This window comes from Amblyraja radiata, chromosome 22, assembly GCF_010909765.2.
Source record: "Amblyraja radiata isolate CabotCenter1 chromosome 22, sAmbRad1.1.pri, whole genome shotgun sequence".
NCBI lineage: Eukaryota > Metazoa > Chordata > Chondrichthyes > Rajiformes > Rajidae > Amblyraja > Amblyraja radiata.
In genome coordinates, this window is record NC_045977.1 from 9,180,149 (window position 1) to 9,197,132 (window position 16,984).

Sequence of the window (16,984 nt, forward strand, 5' to 3'; positions counted from 1 at the left end):
TGAGGCCAATTCTGGAGTATGGTGTACAATTTTGGTCACCAAATTATAGGAAAGATGTCAACAAAATAGAGAGAGTACAGAGGAGATTTACTAGAATGTTGCCTGGGTTTCAGCAACTAAGTTACAGAGAAAGGTTGAACAAGTTAGGTCTTTATTTTTTGGAGCGCAGAAGGTTAAGGGCGGACTTGATAGAGGTCTTTAAAATGATGAGAGGGATAGACAAAGTTGACGTGGATAAGCTTTTTCCATTGAGAGTAGGGAAGATTCAAATAAGAGGACATGATTTGAGAATTAAGGGACAGAAGTTTAGGGGTAACATGAGGGGGAACTTCTTTACTCAGAGAGTGGTAGCTGTGTGGAATGAGCTTCCAGTGGAAGTGGTGGAGGCAGGTTCGATTTTATCATTTAAAAATAAATTGGATAGGTATATGGATGAGAAAGGAATGGAGGGTTATAGTCTGAGTGCAGGTAGATGGGACTAGGGGAGAATAAGTGTTCGGCACGGACTAGAAAGGCCGAGATGGCCTGTTTCGTGCTGTAATTGTTATATGGTTATATGGTAGTTTGGAACTCAGATGAGGAAAAACCTTTTCACCCAGAGAGTTGTGAATTTGTGGCATTATTTTCCTCAGAAGGCAGTAGAGGCCAATTCACTGGATGCATTCAAAAGAGAGTTAGATAGAGCTCTTAAGGCTAGCAGAATCAAGGGATATGGGGAGAAGGCAGGAACGTGGTACTAATTATAATATTGGCCATTTTAGTGTCTGACAAAATGGAGGATTTCTGTCTTTGCAAAACATAGAAAATAGGTGCAGGAGTAGGCCATTCGGCCCTTCGAGCCTGCACCGCCATTCAATATGATCATGGCTGATCATCCAACTCAGTATCCCATCCCTGCCTTCTCTCCATACCCCCTGATCCCTTTAGCCACAAGGGCCACATCTAACTCCCTCTTAAATATAGCCAATGAACTGGCCTCAACTACCTTCTGTGGCAGAGAATTCCACAGATTCACCACTCTCTGTGTAAAAAATGATTTTCTCATCTCGGTCCTAAAAGACTTCCCTTTTATCCTTAAACTGTGACCCCTAGTTCTGGAATTCCCCAACATCGGGAATAATCTTCCTGCATCTAGCCTGTCCAACCCCTTGGCATCTTTTTGCAAAGGCTGCAAAGACCATGAGGTTCATGGCTCCAGAATGTCTGGGTCCTGGGAGGAAGCAAAGTACAGGGTGATGTCCAGCTGTCCCCTCAATTGTTAATATGTATGAGGGTTTTGCAGAAAGAGCTGAGCCTTGCTGCAAATGCATTATCAGGATTGGTTGGGGAATGGTATATTATAATACCACTGTTAACTATGTTGCATGGTCTTTGCACTGTTATCTTGTGATTGGTCAAGGCAAGGGGCCTTGCCCGAATTGTTTATGCTACCTGGTAAAATGTTTCTTTATTTAGGGAAACTGTCTTCCATTAGGAACATTATGTAGAAACAATGTAATGGGGTATTTTGTGATTGGGTTAGGGAACTGTCAATTAATGTATTGTATGATCTTTATTTATTATTGGTTTGTAGGGGTCGATCTTCTGGGGGAGCACTTGAGACCGTGCTGAACTGCTGGAGGTGTCTATTTGCATGAGGCTGAAGGGCTTGGAGGAGTAGAGACAAGGATTGGACCCGTGGTGTTGGTTAGGTATTGTATAGGGTGATTTCACGAAAGGTCACTGGAGCGTAGATCCGCACCCACGTGACCGCAAAATTTAACTGGGGGACAAGCGTCACTTCCGGTACATGTTAGTGAATGGGAAAACACACACTTTTACACCCGTTAAAAACATCGAAAACGGCCAGTTTTTGAGCTGCAATTTACTGTACCAGTCGGGGTGACCGTGAGGCACAGCTACCTAAATTTACAGTCAAAGAAAAAGATAGAAACTAAGGTAAATTCAAGAGGGAGCTGAAGGTGCAAAAACAGCGGAAGTTGTTAGCGGACATTTGTCGTGGAGATTTAAAGATCCAAAATATCGGGAATTATCTCGTTTGCTCGCTGCATTTCATCAAAAGTAAGGCATTATTGGCTTTGTATCTTTATTCATTTGTTAGATGAAAAGTATTAAAAGTTAGAAATCCTTCAGTAAAATTGCAAAATCGCCTATTGTTCTCAGGTGGGTTTTAACATGCAAAATGAAAACGCTTCTGAAGCTCCATTTACCATTTAAATAATCGTAAACTCTCAATGCGTTTGGAAATAAATTTTACTCAGATGCAAGCTAAGGAATGGGATAATTGTCAGCTGTTAGTTGGACAAAATCAGGAGATTTTATTATTTGCCAAAATATATTTCTCAATGTTTCTTGTTTAAAGCCTGCACAATCACCCAAACTACTTATTTATTTATCATCTAATAACAGACAAGCCTGCAGCATGGAATGATGTCAACAATCCTGATTGGGCACCCACTGTGAGCAGGATAGACAATGTGCACAAGAACGCCATGCACGTGCAACAAGAGGAGAGTATTAAAGCAGATTTGGTCTGCTATAGATGCTTGAGCTGCGACCAAACTGCTTTAATACTCTCCTCTTGTTGCACGTGCATGGCGTTCTTGTGCACATTGTCTATCCTGCATTTACCGGAAGTGACGCTTTGTCCCCCAGTTAAATTTTGCGGTCACGTGGGTGCGGATCTACACTCCAGTGACCTTTCGTGAAATCACCCTATAGGGTAGTGTTATTGTGATTGAAAATAAAATTAGTTGAATCCAGTGCTTGACTCAGTGTTTTACTGAACCAGACTAACGGGGTGAGAATAGGAGCAGAACTACACTAATTGTAGATGATCAGCTATGATCACATTGAATGGGGACGCTGGCTCAAAGAGCCGAATGGCCTACGCCTGCACCTATTTTCTATGTATCTATGTCCATAACTAGAGGTGTTAATGATTTTTCATCCAAAGATTAGTGGGATTCTGGAAGTAAATAGCTCTAAAGGATACAAAAAAAAACCATGATCACATTTAAAATATGCATAGATGGTTACTTGAATAGTCAAAATCTACAAACTACAAACCAAGAACTGGAAAATGGAAGTAAGTTATAGATCCCAGGGCTCTCACTTAAGTTTTTTCCCCTGTTGCCAGCCGGGCAATCTAGGCAGCTTTTTAGGTTGCCAAATGACAGTTTAGTTGGTCATTTAAGACGGTTTGCATGACGCGTGCGATAATGTGCTCGGACAAAGTGCGTAGTTACTAGTCGGAATTATGGTCAATGAAGCATTCACATATTATTTCTGCTTCAAAGTCGCAAACTAACCATATTCACCAATCAAGACATGATATATACCACAATGACATGCAGCAAAATTATAATACAGTATCTCAACTCTTTTTACACATTATAATTAATGCAATTGCTATTATATCTTTCCACTTCCAAACAAAAATCTGGTTGGATTATTCAGCGTATGATCAACCTCGGTGAGATCAAGTGCAGGCTTGGCGATCGCTTCGCACAACACCTCCACTCAGTTCGCAATAACCAACCTGATCTCCCGGTGGCTCAGCACTCCAACTCCCCCTCCCATTCCGAATCCGACCTTTCTGTCCTGGGCCTCCTCCATGGTCAGAGTGAGGACCACCGTAAATTGGAGGAGCAGCACCTCATATTTTGCTTGGGTAGTTTACACCCCAGCTGTATGAACATCGACCTCCAATTTCAGGTAGTCCCTGCTTTCTCCTCCGCTTCCCAGGTCTACCTCAGCCCACTGTCTCTGCCTCTTCCTTTTTTAATAACCAAAGTTATCAACGTATAATTTTGTGTGTGTTGGAAAATAAAATATAGTGGCACAGCTGGTGGACTTGCTACCTCACACGCCAGAGATCTGAGTTCGATCCTCTTCTTGGGCACTGTGTTGAATTTGCACATTCTCCCTGCAAGCATGTGGGTTTCCACCCACATCCCAAAGATGCATTGGCTTTGTAGGTTAACTTGTCTCTGTAAAATTGCCCCTAATGTACAGGGTGTGGGCGAGGAAAGTGGGATAGCAGAACCTGTGTGAATGGGTAGACAAGTGAGGCATCATCTATGGAGCGAAGGAAATAGGCAACGTTTTGGGTCGAGACCCTTCTTCAGACTGGGGGACCCTTCTTCAGACTGATGTGAGGGTTTTTTCCAGAGTTTGGAGTTTGGTGGTGGTGGGTCCACCAGTTTAAATTCCATTTGGAATATTTTTGGAGGGCCAGGAAACCAAGAAGCAAGTTACTCCAGCTACAGGCAGTGATTCTGCATAGGGTTTTCAGCGGTCTCGGTGAGGCGGCAACCGGACAGCAATGGCGGTCAGATCTCCCACAATGCAAAGGGAGGGAGAAAGTGGCCGACGCCAACCAGTTGCCGTGGCAGTGCGCATGTGCAGGGCGGCACATGTGCACAACCACAGCCGATGATGTGCTGGCCGTGGTTGTGCGCATGTGCAGGGGGAAGATGTGCAGGCCATGGCAGTGCGCATGTGTAAGGCGGCCTGCCCTGCCAAGCGGAGACCCGAGATCCGAGACCCGAGCACGGATGGCGGGCGGAGACGGAGTGACAGAGAGAGAGATAGAGAGGGGATCCGCTCAGAATTAAATGATAGGTGTCCCGGGTGCTTGCCAAGCGGGGCAAAATGGCATGGCTTTTAGGTTGCCCGGCGGGACTGTAGATTGCCATTGGCACCCGGGCAACCACTAATTTCGAGCCCTGGATCCAATTTTGGCTGTCATGGCAGCATAAAATATTTATTTGATTCAATTATACTTCATAACAGTATTAGCTGATAGGAAACTGTATTGGTTTTGTTTCTTCTCAACTCTGGATAATTATATTTTTCCTGTGGGAAATCTTCATCTCTTTAATACAAGGATTCTCAACCTCATGGGAACCTCTTTCATTCTGAGGATGAGGGTAGTGAATCTGTGGAATGATGCATTAACAATCTGAAGATCCTCTCCAGAGTGTTTGATTAATTTGGAACATTGATGCTGACTGGGATATTGCACAAAAGTATATGCTGACTGTATTGTAATTTCATCTCAATCACCAAGCAAACTTGTTAATATTATTAAACCTAACTAAAAACTGCTCGTGGATCAGTATGACAATTTAGAAAGAAGATAGTCTGACCAAACTAAAAATACCTTCCCGCCACATATCATGGCTACATCATTATTTAATTAACAGCATAGAGATATAACCTAATGAACCATAGGAGAAGAATTAGGCCATTTGGCCTATCGAGTCTACTCCGTTATTCAATCATGGCTGATCCATCGTTCCCTCTCAACCCCATTCTCCTGCCTTCTCCCCTTAACCTTTGATATCCTCACTAATCAAGAATTTGTTTATCTCCACTTTAAAAATACCCAATGACTTGTCCTCCACAGCTGTCTGTGACTAGTAATTCCAGTTTCATCACCCTCTGACTAAAGACATTTCTCCTCATCTTCTTTAGAAAAGTACAAACTTTTATTCTGAGGCTGTGCCCTCTGGTCCTAGATGCTCCCACTAGTGAAAACATCCTCTCCACATCCACCCTATTGAGGCCTTTCACTATTCATTAAGTTTCAATGAGGTCCCGATCATCCTTCTAAACTCCAGTGAGTACAAGCCCAATGCCTTCAAACGCTCATCATACATTTACCCAATCTTCCCCAGGAATGTACGTTTGGAATCCTTCAATACCAACCAATTGATTTGAATTTTTTTAATACTTATACAATAACAAATGACCATGAAGCTGCTTTTATAAAAAATGCTAATGGCTAACCCATTTCCTTAGATAAGTAAACATGCCATCCTCACCTTATCTGGGCTACATGTGTCTCCAGACGCATAATAATGTGGTTGTCTCTGAAATGGCCGAGCAAGCCACTCAGTTATCCCACAACTGCTACATTAAAGCAGAAAAATATAATATAAAACAGATCAACCTGGCACTTAATCTGACATGATAAAGTCAGATCAAGCCCAGTTAACCATGTCCAGATGCCATAAAATTATTTTATTTTATTGATTACCTTAGTTTCATCTGCTACAATTGGTTCCAAAACAACTCCGCCCATAGGATGGACTGTAAGGGTTTTTGTATATGTACACAGGCCTGAGGGCAAGGATGACAAATTTTAACATCAATTATTGTGTGCTGCATAAAGTCAATTTTAATGAACAGATACATCACATCACTTAATTTTTTGCAGATATCACCCACCTTCAGCAAGAGGTAGTAGGTCCACTGTAACTTGACCCAGTATAATAGTCTTCTCATCTTTTTTCTTCTTTTCTTTAGGTAAAATTTCAATAACTGTCACTAAATAAAAAGCAAGAAACACTTAAAAATATATTTAAAATGTTCTAAAGCTCTTTTTCAAAATACAACAGGAAACAGATAACGGCTCGTAACTGGATTGGGAGAAAATGTGAGTGATAAATTCTGTTTGGAAAGCATTTTGTGCATATTTTGAAATGTTTGTGCCACTTTCTGGTAGAACCAATTTCTGGTTTCCCCCACTTCATATTGCAATTTACCCATGATGGTGGTGTCATCTTCCTGCAATATATTATGACCCATCAAGATAAACACAGTGTACTTCCAACTTAACAGCAGAAACCACACCATCCCTGACCGCCATTTAGTGCGGTTCCTTGCCAACATCCTGGCCAACCGCAGTTTTGTACTCAAGACTAGCGACGTACAATCTAGCCGACTGCGACACCTAAGAAATGGAGTCCCCCAAGGCTCAATACTGGTCCCCATGTTCTTCAATCTCTATATCAGCGATCTCCCATGCACGACCTCGCACCAGTATGGATACGCAGATGACCTGGCCCTACTGCATTTGGACAGGAGTTAGTCAAACGTGGAGGATGTGCTCTCGGCGGATATGGAACTTGTCGCGGGCTACCTTAAGACCTGGAGACTAATACTGAATGTGGCAAAAACCACCATAACGGCCTTTCACCTGAACAACAAGGAACTCAACGCCAGCTAACCGTCACCCTCAATGGGTCACCCCCACCCTATAACCCATTTCCTACATACCTCGGGGTGAAACTAGATTGGCAGCTGACCTACAAGCAAATCCTTGAAGCTCTCCGTGCTAAAGTCTCGGTGCAGAACAACCTCCTGCGTTGCTTGGCTAAATCATCATGGGGCGCCCGGACATCTACTCTCGAACCAATGCTCTTGCACTCGTGTACAGCGCCGCTGAGTACGCCGCCCCAGCATGGTGCCGCAGCGTTCATACTAGCAAGCTAGACGCCATCCTCAACAACACCATGCGGATCATCACTTGCTGCCTACGTCCTACTCAGACGGATCTTCTGCCGGTGCTCGCAGGTATCGCACCCGTCAAGCTTCGCAGAGAGTACTTCACCCACTGGCCGGTGTGCAAGGCCCCAACGGACGGCAAACATCCCTTGCACCACCTCGCCCAGGACTCACAGCAACTGGGACCTCAACGCCTGTCATCTAGTCGCCCCTTCTCCAGTCACGCAGCGACCCTCTGTGGCTCCGGTTTCAACAGACTTGGAACATGGAGAACCAGCTGGGAACAGACTACGTGACCTCCTCAATTCACTGTTGCACCGAACACCACAGCCCCACCCGGCTCAGACCTGCCCCGCAAAGAGTGGGTGGCCCTGAACTGACTCTGTACAGGGGTCAGCCGGTTCAACACCAACATGCATCGCTGGGGGCTGCGTTCATCAGCAGCCTGCATGTGTGGAGCAGACCAGCAAACAGCGCAGCACGTCATTTTTGACTGCGCTGTCCTCCGCCCCCCTGGTGGAGAGGTACACCTCACGGCCCTCGACAACAGGACATTAAACTGGCGCCTGGAGGGCATTACATAACCTCTGCTGCCTCAAACGTAGAAGAAGAAGCAGAAATTGATTAACAAAAAATCACAACCTACTATCTCAGACCAGAGTTTCTTGTCACATACACCTTCCACATACAGCACATCTTCCCTAGCCTACAATGGTTCATTATGGTCTCCACCATTCCTGAGGTCATCTGTTGCTGGCTCTGATTTGGTCTGGCCTTTCCACGCCTCCAGTTCAAACTGAGCAGATTATGGTTATAGATTTAGCCTTGATTATCTTGAAATATAATCATTACACGTCCTATGCATCTTCATAGAAGAGACCAGTATTTAAATCATAGCTCAGTTCCAGCATGGCGCATGTTTGTTCTTGCACATGAATATCAGCAAAGAATTATATATGTGTGCTTATAATTCAAGGGCAAATGAAACTGATACTCACAAATCACAGGTTTATGCACCAAGTTGTCCAACCCTTGAACTCCATCAAAGCTACAATCAAAGCTGGTTGTGAAGTTGTACTCTATTTCTCCTTCAGTCACCTGCAATTTCCCCGAGTCTCCAAGATGAATGCTATTATAATCAGCACGGACATAGGACATTGGATTGTCTGTCTTAGTTCCTTTCTGCAGGGACAATAGAATACATAGACATGGGATGAAAAAACATATTAATCTGTCTATATTAAGGACAAAGCTGGTAAAGTAGGCAGCCTAAATAATTACAGACCCATAGCTTTAGCCAGCATATTGTCAAAAGTTTTAGAAAGTGTTCTGCTGGATAGAATAAATGAGTTTGTTAACTCCACAGATAACCAGTTTGGCTTTAAAGCTAAACATGGCACTGACTTATGCATATATGCCCTAAAGGAGATTGTAAACAAATATAGAGGCAAAAACTCTTCAATCCTTATGTGCTGTATTGATGCTTCCAAAGCCTTTGACCGTGTTAATCACAGAAAGCTGTTTAATAAAATGAGTCAAAGAGGGGTGCCTAAATACATTGTGAGAATTCTGGCCTACTGATATGCCCACCAGACTATGCAAATAAAATGGGGCAATAGGGTCTCAGCCCCATTTGGGGTTAGCAATGGTGTTAGACAAGGGGGAATTTTGTCCCCAGTCCTTTTTAATCTATATATTGATGATCTGTCTAAACAATTGAAAGCCTGTAATACTGGGTGCGTGATTGGTAATATTTTAGTGAACCATATTATGTATGCAGATGATCTTGTGGTCTTTAGTCCATCTAGCGCTGGTCTCCAGCAGCTCCTTACTATATGTTCTGTGTATGGTGTGGAACATGATATTAAATATAATGCTAGTAAGAGTGCTGTTATGATCTGTAGAACCAAAGAGGATAAATGTCTAAAATTTCCTGATTTTAAATTGTCTGACAATAATCTTAGTGTCTGTAATAAGGTAAAATATCTAGGACATATTATTACAGAACAAATGACAGATGATGAGAATATTTATAGGCAACTACACATGCTGTATGTACAGGCAAATATTCTCTTGCGTAAATTTGGTGCGTGTGCAGATGTGGTGAAGTTGCCCCTATTTAGAGCATACTGCACACCACTCTACACTGCGCACCTGTGGTCGAACTATGGAAAGACAAGTTTGCAGAGACTAAAGGTGGCTTATAACTATGCCATGAGAACACTGCTAAGGAAACCTAGATGGTGTAGTGCCAGTAATATGTTTGTGGCTGCAGGAGTCAGTACTTTAGAAGCTATCCTAAGAAATCACATGTATAAATTCATTTGCAGGATAAATGACTCTAAAAATGTAATTATTATGGCCTTGTGAAACATAAGGGTTAGCACTACATGCTACGAATCCCAGCTGTGGAGACACTGGTATCGTTGTCTTGTTGTAGGACAAGTCCAGACACAGGGCATTCACCTCCAACGATACAGTGGCCTACATGAAGACCAGATACGACCTTGGTAAGGCCATCAAAAAGGCCAAAAGGGACTTCTGCTCCAAGCTGGAGGATGAGACAGATGTTCGGCAGCTGTGGCAGGGCCTGAATGCAATCACCTCCTACAAGGCGAAACCAGGAGGCAGCTCGAATGTCGGTGAAACATCACTCCTTGACGAGCTCAATGCGTTTTACGCACGCTTTGACAGGGAGAATACTGATGTGCCTTCCCGATTCCCCATTCGCTGTGATGGCATTTCAGTCTCAGTCACAGAGGCCGATGTCAGGAAATCCTTCAGAGGGGTGAACCCACGAAAAGCACCTGGTCCTGATGGTATACCCGGTCGTGTTCTAAAAACCTGTGCGGACCAACTGGCGGGAGTTTTTACGGACATTTACAACCTCTCACTTCTGAGGTCTGAGGTCCCGACCTGCTTTAAAAGGGCATCAATTATACCGGTGCCCAAGAAGAGTAAGGTGACGTGCCTCAATGACTATCGACCAGTGGCACTAACGCCGGTGGTGATGAAGTGCTTTGAGAGGTTGATTATGGAGCAAATCAACTCCTACCTCGACAAAAACCTGGACCCACTGCAGTTCGCATACCGCCACAACAGATCAACGGTGGATGCGATCTCGCTGGCCCTCCACTCCGCACTGGACCACTTGGACAACAAAAACTCATATGTCAGGCTGTTATTCATTGATTACAGCTCGGCATTTAACACAATCATCCCCTCCAAACTGGTTACCAAACTCGCAGAACTGGGTCTCTGCGCATCCCTCTGCAACTGGATTCTCGACTTCCTCGTCCACAGACCACAGTCTGTTCGTATTGGTGGAAATGTGTCAGCCTCGATAACAATCAGCACGGGGGCACCTCAAGGCTGCGTGCTCAGCCCCCTGCTGTACTCACTCTATACCCATGACTGCGTAGCGAACCACAGTGCGAACTCCATCATCAAGTTCGCTGATGACACCACCATCGTGGGGCGTATCACTGATGGGGATGAGTCAGAATATAGAAGAGAGATCGAGCAACTGTCCATATGGTGCCAGCGCAATAACCTGGCCCTCAACACCAGCAAAACCAAGGAACTGATTGTGGACTTTGGAAGGAGTAGGAGGGGGACCCACAGCCCCATTTATATCAACGGGTCGACAGTTGAAAGGGTCAAGAGCTTCAAATTCCTGGGCGTGCACATCTCTGAAGATCTTTCCTGGTCCGAGAACACTAATGCAATCATCAAAAAAGCACATCAGCGCCTCTACTTTCTGAGAAGATTACGGAGAGTCGGATTGTCAAGACTCTCTCTAACTTCTACAGGTGCACAGTCGAGAGCATGCTGACCGGTTGCATCGTGGCTTGGTTTGGCAATTTGAGCGCCCTGGAGAGGAAGAGACTACAAAAAGTAGTAAACACTGCCCAGTCCATCATCGGCTCTGACCTTCCTTCCATCGAGGGGATTTATCGCAGTCGCTGCCTCAAAAAAGATGGCAGTATCATCAAAGACCCACACCACCCTGGCCACACACTCATCTCCCTGCTACCTTCAGGTAGAAGGTACAGGAGCCTGAAGACTGCAACAACCAGGTTCAGGAATAGCTACTTCCCCTCAGCCATCAGGCTATTAAACCTGGCTCGGACAAAACTCTGATTATTAACAACCACTTTCTGTTATTTGCACTTTATTTGCAGTTTATTTATTCATGTGTGTATATATTTATATCATGGTATATGGACACATTTATCTGTACTGTAGTAAATGCCTTACTATTTTTCTGTGTGCTTAAGCAAAGCAAGAATTTCATTGTCCTATACAGGGACACATGACAATAAATTCACTTGAACTTGAACTTGAACTTGATCATTCTTTTAATCTGGACTTTTAACTCGTGTATTGTATTTTTTTTTAATATAATTTATGATGTTTTTATAAGTGATATACTAAGATTTTATATGTACTTTATGATATTTTTTTAAATATGCAATGCATTTAAAAAAACATTATATGTAATGTTGCCCCTTGTCTGGACCTCGAGTCCGTAATAAAGTTTATTATTATTATTATTTATATTTTAAAATTGAAACTGCAATCACAAAACCTTTCAAAATAACATGACATTCAAATGTTGGCTGGAATCAAGCCAGAATTGACAAATCAAATTCAAATGTGTTTTAAACACGGCCTCTGATATTGTTACCTATTGACCTAAATCACACCATCACACATAAAACCACAAATTTATAGAATAAATAATTTAAAGAGACATTAAATGGTAAATAAATGCTGCAGTACAAAGATATAATTGAGTAACTTGTGACATGAACAAGCGGTCATAATACAATATCCAATAATTACAGACACGTCCACTTCCATTCTATGACACTCAAAGAAGACAATTATAAAGCTATCCTTGCACCCCCCTCGCACACCTTTTGCCAGTATTTTTATGGGTTCATGATCAGCAGCTGCAACAATGATTGATTTTAGCAATGTAAGTGTGGGGAATCTCCCTTGTTTTAAATAATTCCTAATACAAGAATCACCTCAAATGTTTGACCACAAACTATATAAGACGTAATATCCTTGGGATAAGATACCAAGATGATACATACCAAGTTCCTGCCCCTCAGCACTGTGATCTGCACTGACACTGCATTGCGTCCTTTGATTTCAACTTCAGGGTTCTCCATGTCCACAGCCACTGTTTTATAGTAAAATATTAACTATTTTGAGGATAAAAATAGCATTATGATCAAAATGTACATAACATTCCACAATTAATTTGATTAACATATAAAGATTGACCAGAGATTTACAATATAGTAGGTTTTCCACCTCTGAAATCCATTATTTTTCACATTCCCATTAACTGATGAATGCCTTCTCTCTCTCTCTGAGATTCTATCCAGTATTGAACAGACTTGATCATGTGCCTAGTAAGTATTAATTTTAAGTTATTGATTTAGCAAAGCCATGAAAGGTTATCTGAATAGTTTATTAAATTGCTGAAGTGGTTCAATCAAGATTTTTGTTCCAAGACTTATAGTCGGGTGATGTTTACCATATCATTTAATCGACAGATGCTCTGACAGAAAGTCATCAATCTGAAATGTTTGCTCAGTTTTTTTTTACGGGCGTTCTGCCCGAAATTGCCAAATACGTCATTCTTGAACAGTAGACGGAACTTTTGACCAATTTAAAAATAAATTGTTCATGGTCAGGTTTAGGGTCAAATATTATTTGAACATGTTTGATTATTTGAACATGTTTGATGGATGTTTGTTTGATCTTAACACGTTTGATGGATGTTTATTGGATGATGGATATACACCCATGTAAAATAAATCAAAAATAACATTGTTATCTCGGACAGTTCTTGCCTTTTTAACTGCTGGTTCCACCTACTTAGATCATTGGAAATTCAGGAACATGGTGTTTGGATCATGGATGGTGTATATTGTGAGAAAAAAAGTGTGAAAAAGGACAGGAGAAATTACAAGATCACTCACCACAACATTTCTTTCCTGTTTCCCTTCATTTTTGTATGCACTTTTCCTTGTGCAGAAGAAAGTCGATTTACTCTCGGACCTTCAACAAAACCACTGAGAGGGGTTGTAAAAATAGCCTCAAGAGACATAGCCTAACTGAGCATGTTCTTCTCAGCCCACTCTTAAATTGGTCAAGAATGGTCTATATGCTCAAGAAAGATGTACTTGGAAAGATAGGCAGTAGTCATGTCGAGGGCTAACATTTCAGATTGTACAGGTGGTGGTTTACACAAAAAGCTGGAGTAACTCAGAAGATTAGGCAGCATCCCTGGAAAAAAGAAATAGGTGGCGTTTCGGGTCGAGACCTTTCTTCAGACTGAGAGTCAGGGAAAAGGGAAATGAGAGATAGGGAAGGTACACAGAATGTATGTAAGATATGCAAAATGCAACGATGATCAAGGAAAGGTCCATTGTTGGCTGTTGGGTAGGTGATAACGAGTTATACAGATATGGCAGAGGGTCACTTATACCTCCACCAAATTCATCTGCATCCGCTGTTCCAGGTGTGGAGTCCTATATATCATCGAGACCAAGAGCAGACAGTGCGATCATTTTGCTGAACACAAATTGGAGGAACAGCACTTCACATTTCGCTTGGTCGGGTCGGTCGGGGGGTGGGGGTCGGGGTGCCGGTGCAGCGCAGTCAGTGACTCTGAGTGGGTGGAGGGACCAGACTGTCCCCAACTCCGCTGCAGCTGACGGGGACGTTGCCGGGTTTATGGCCCCGCGTGTCCGCTGCCCAGAGCCGCAGCCCCGCTCCACCCGGCCCCGTGTGTGTGGTGGCTGCCAACCCACAGCCCGTCACAGTGCGGCCGCACAGGGGGAGAGAGGGCGGCCGTGGCCGGACAGCGCTGACCCCAGGGGGAGAGTGGGGGCTGTCCCGAGGGATGCGCTCCTTCGGCCGCTTGCAACTTGGTGCTCGGGTTCAGAGCGCTCAGTCACCCTCCAGGGTTGTCGTGGTCCAGGACTTACCCTCAATCCACCAGCACGCTGCTCTTTCGCAAGTCAGTGAGCAGCAGTGATTCACTCACGGTTACCTCTATTTCCATAATTTTTTATAGCGCAAAAATTGACAATTTTGGCAGTTTTTAACAGGAAAGAACATATGTGTTGCATGGATTACTAGTAGGTATGTTGCAAAGCCTACCTGAAGCGTCTTTGAAAATCTGCCGCTGCGGGTGTGCGCGATTTTGGCGCCGTTTAGAGGGGGCGGGTTTAAAACGCGATTTTCTCTAGGCTGTTCAAATCGAAGATGTTCAGCCTAGTTAATTATTAACGTAAAATCGCTGGAAGACCCCGTTGCAAAAGCTATTATTAGGTTTAAAGGCCTTGAATAATAGTTATAGTAGTTTAAAAATCAATCTCTAAACCCGCGACCGCCAGCAACCGCAGGGTCTCATAAAGCAAACCACAGAAGGTAGGTTGTATATTTTTACATTAAAAAGGGCTTCTAAAGATCCCTTTATACAAAGTTTAATATTGCGAGTAGCTCATTTTGGGCCCATTATATCGCGCAGTATTTTTCTGGGCATTTGGGGCACAAATCTACCGCAATGTGAACGTTCTAAACCAGCGCGTTCCACAGGGACCCAATGGAAAGCTGATTTAAATGGACATTTATTTACAGCAATTGAACACTGAATTCCTTCCATTTGGCCTATAAATTAATGTAAATGAGATTTAAAAATCATGTTTTATTGTGAATTATTTGTGAATATTATTTGGACATTTAGGCTATTTAAAAATGTTAATCATTTATTAAGAAATGGATAGATGTTTAGATCTAGTAATTGAAGTCTGAAATTAGCTACAATTAGGTAACTAACTAATTATATGCTTTAATTTCAGGTCATCCAAGTAAGATTATTTTATATTTGTTTCAGAATGCTTCAATCTATGATAACTGAAAATTTCATTCAGTTCTCTTAATTTTTAAGAAAGTTATGGGCTTTTGACTGTTCACGATCACAACTTTTTTGTTATGTCCATAGAAAATCAATAGGGAACAAGATGCTCATTTCCGAGTATGAAAATGGCCATAACTTTTTAAATACTTGAGATATGAAAGTGAATTAGGTGTCAAATTAAACTTATTTTTATGCTTTATCTGATCGGATAAATTACAGACTTGATTTTTAAAATCTCAAAATTTTGTAACATTGCTATTACTAGTGTATGCCGGAAGTTGCCTTGTACTCCAGAAGCATTGAGCTGCTACGTGCGTCACGCCCTTTGACCTGATGACCTTACATGCAACCACCCTCGGTCTGAAGAAGGGTCTCGACCCGGCATGTCACCCATTCCTTCTCTACAGATATGTTGCCTGTCCCGCTGAGTTATTCCAGCACTTTGTGTCCATCTTCGGAGTAAACCAGCATCTGCAGTTCCTTCCTATCACACGCCAGGCTTTGTCCCACCCCCATCTCTCTTTTCCAGCCTTCTGCTCCCTATTTCAATCAGTCCGAAGAAGGGCTACTTCGAGTTACTCCAGGCTGTGTTCAACGCAAGATTGCAGCACCTGCAGTTCTTCGTGTCTCCACCCTCCCTATTTATTTCGAATCCATACTACGGACGTCCCAGTTGCTGCTGCTTCTGCAACCTCGGCCCGTCCGCCCGCCATCTCAGATCGCCCTTGAGCCCTCACCTCAGCTCATCCCGTCCGCCATCTCAGATCGCCCCTGAGGCCTGAGCCTGAGGCCTCACCCCCTCACCTCTCGCCCCCTCGTCCAGCACCAGCTCGGCCGCCTCCAGTCCGCGCGTGCCCGTTGCCAGGGCGACCTACCTGACGTGCTTCTGACGTGATCTTGCGTGATGACGTCTGACGTACTGGTCTCCAACGCGAGATGCTGCAGAGACAGTCACGCAGTGCTGGAGTAACCCAGCGGGACAGGCAGCATCAAAGATCCTATAGCAAGCTTAGCATCAGCATAGCTTGGGCAGCATCTCTGGCGAGAAGGAATGGGTGACGTTAAGTGTCGTCACCCATCTTTTCAGTCTGAGTTCAACCTGCATCTGCAGTTCCCTCCTACATATTTAAACCCCGAATTATTTTGCGGAGAACTCGTGATTACCAAACAAGTTCTCCAACTATGAAAGAGTAATAACAATACGATGCTGTCTGACTCGCTGAGTTACTCCAGCTTTTTGTGTCGGTTTAAACCAAAGATGATAGAGCTCTTCTTCCGACACGAGTGGAATGGTTTATTTTGCTCTTATTTGCAGAGAATAGAGGATTTTATTACAGTTGCTGAAGCTTAATTTTTTTAAATCTTTAACTTTCTCTTTCAAATGGTGCCAGATTTGCGGTATATATATATATATATATATATATGGATTTTTTTATATAACTAAGGAATTTATATAGTTTACTAACGATTTTTGCTATATATAAATCATTTGTAATTTTTTATATATATATATATATATATATACACGAATTTATTTAATTTACGAAGGATTTTTGCCTTCGTAAATAAATTCCTTCCTACATAATTTGCAAGGGATTTTTTGCTATATATATATATATATATATATATATATATATATCCCTTGCAAATTAAATTCTTCATTTTGGGGCTCCAGTTCAAAGAGATAACAAATTACACAATTTAGCAAACACGTCACATGACTGTCTTGGGGGGGGTGAG

At 42.9% G+C, this 16,984-nt stretch overlaps 1 protein-coding gene across 6 annotated transcripts in view; it reads right to left on the reverse strand.

Moving 5' to 3' along the window:
• Nucleotides 1-16,107, reverse strand: part of cfap70 (cilia and flagella associated protein 70) — an 80,797-nt gene extending 64,690 nt beyond the window's left edge. For 3 of the 6 annotated variants that reach the window (XM_033040334.1, XM_033040335.1, XM_033040331.1), the window contains exons 1-5: nucleotides 16,049-16,091; nucleotides 12,402-12,512; nucleotides 8,295-8,478; nucleotides 6,238-6,336; nucleotides 6,047-6,129 (exon numbers count right to left, since the gene is read on the reverse strand). In XM_033040334.1, coding sequence (XP_032896225.1) covers nucleotides 6,047-6,129; nucleotides 6,238-6,336; nucleotides 8,295-8,478; nucleotides 12,402-12,479 — 444 coding nt within the window. In that variant the 5' untranslated portion in view covers nucleotides 12,480-12,512; nucleotides 16,049-16,091. Of the gene's footprint in view, nucleotides 1-6,046; nucleotides 6,130-6,237; nucleotides 6,337-8,294; nucleotides 8,479-12,401; nucleotides 12,513-16,048 lie in introns of those variants that run through there. The other 3 variants (XM_033040333.1, XM_033040332.1, XM_033040336.1) reach the window with 3 other exon arrangements.
• Nucleotides 16,108-16,984: the final 877 nt, after the last annotated feature.